Source organism: Triticum aestivum, chromosome 3A, assembly GCF_018294505.1.
Source record: "Triticum aestivum cultivar Chinese Spring chromosome 3A, IWGSC CS RefSeq v2.1, whole genome shotgun sequence".
NCBI lineage: Eukaryota > Viridiplantae > Streptophyta > Magnoliopsida > Poales > Poaceae > Triticum > Triticum aestivum.
In genome coordinates this window covers 425,344,335-425,345,614 of record NC_057800.1, presented here as the reverse complement: position 1 = coordinate 425,345,614, position 1,280 = coordinate 425,344,335, and the positions used below count along the sequence as shown (strand labels likewise).

At 42.2% G+C, this 1,280-nt stretch overlaps 1 protein-coding gene across 4 annotated transcripts in view; it reads left to right on the top strand.

Moving 5' to 3' along the window:
- Positions 1–1,280, top strand: part of LOC123061487 (zinc finger CCCH domain-containing protein 8) — a 9,264-nt gene that overhangs the window by 5,064 nt on the left and 2,920 nt on the right. For 3 of the 4 annotated variants that reach the window (XM_044484610.1, XM_044484612.1, XM_044484613.1), the window contains 4 exons: positions 702–755; positions 833–931; positions 1,007–1,063; positions 1,147–1,206. In XM_044484610.1, coding sequence (XP_044340545.1) covers positions 702–755; positions 833–931; positions 1,007–1,063; positions 1,147–1,206 — 270 coding nt within the window. The remainder of the gene's footprint in view (positions 1–701; positions 756–832; positions 932–1,006; positions 1,064–1,146; positions 1,207–1,280) is intronic. The other variant, XM_044484611.1, reaches the window with a different exon arrangement.

Genomic DNA, 1,280 nt, shown 5'->3' with positions numbered 1-1,280 from the left:
TGGCAGCATGTATATTGCTCCTCTGGCAGTTCAAATTATTGTTGTCACTTGATACTAGCTAACTACCATAAAGATGAAAAGTATGTATTGATCGTTATAAGCCATCATGGTCTACTCAGTCCAATCCACAGAGGCTGCACAACCGTGCTCCTTCAAGCCCTGTACAGCCCGACACATCTCCTTTCTTAGATGTTTTTAGCAAAAAGGTCAAGTTAATTTCTTAGGAGCTTCATTGTGTTCCATTGTTATTTTCTGTTGAGAAATGTGTAGGAAGGTGGAAATAAGGAGATGACTTTTAGCTAGTTTGTTTTTTCATTGTTGATTTTAGGAAGGTGGAAAATGGACTAGGTATGCAAGAGCAGGGTAGTGATGTACTAAGTACCACCAGGCACCAACACACCCATTCCCATTTATATAAAATAAGTAAATATATCTTCAGCATGTTGGCCTTATCTACCTTTTGAAGAATAAATATCCACACCCAAGTCAACGGGAAAAACATATAGGTCTGATGGTATGAAGTAAAACAATGCAATTTCCAGTTTTCATATGAACCACTTGCTTGAAACTGTCATACCTCTGATTTGTGTTCCCTTCTCAGTTTTGTTGTTTTTCAGTCTTTTGAGACGACCTGGCAATTGTACCTCGTGTCTTTCATTCCTCCAAAAGTTTATTTCGCTTGCTTAAAACTCATTTTACAGGGTACAAAGGCTGGGGAATCCTATCCCGAACGTCCAGGGGAACCAAATTGTCCTGTAAGCTAATCATAGCCCCCTATTCAGAATCTAGCGGACTAGCCAGTATGTTCATAGCGATATTCTTGATGGTGCAGTTTTTTGTAAAGACTGGTGAGTGTAAGTTTGGGTCTAAATGCAAGTTCAACCATCCAAAGAAAAAGGATGACGGAACAGTGGCTGGACCAGGCGATAAAGTAAGTTGTTTTCAGTTGCTAACTGGAGCCATCATAGTCTTAAATCTCAACGTAGGTTTTGTGCTTTGACTGCAGGAGTCTCTATTTTCTGCTAATTCTACCTTACCGGTGAAGCCTTCTGAGCCTTGTCCGGTAAGAGGCTACCCACCCTCTCTCTTTTGCTAACCGGAGCCATCATAATCTTAAATGTCAACATGGGTTTTGTGCTTTGACAGCAGGAGTCTCTAATTTCTGGTAATTCTACCTTACCGGTGAAGCCTTCTAAACCTTGTCCGGTAAAAGGCTATCCCCTCTCCCTCCCTCCCTCTCCCTCTCCCTCTCCCTCTCCCTCCCCCTCCCCCTACCCCTC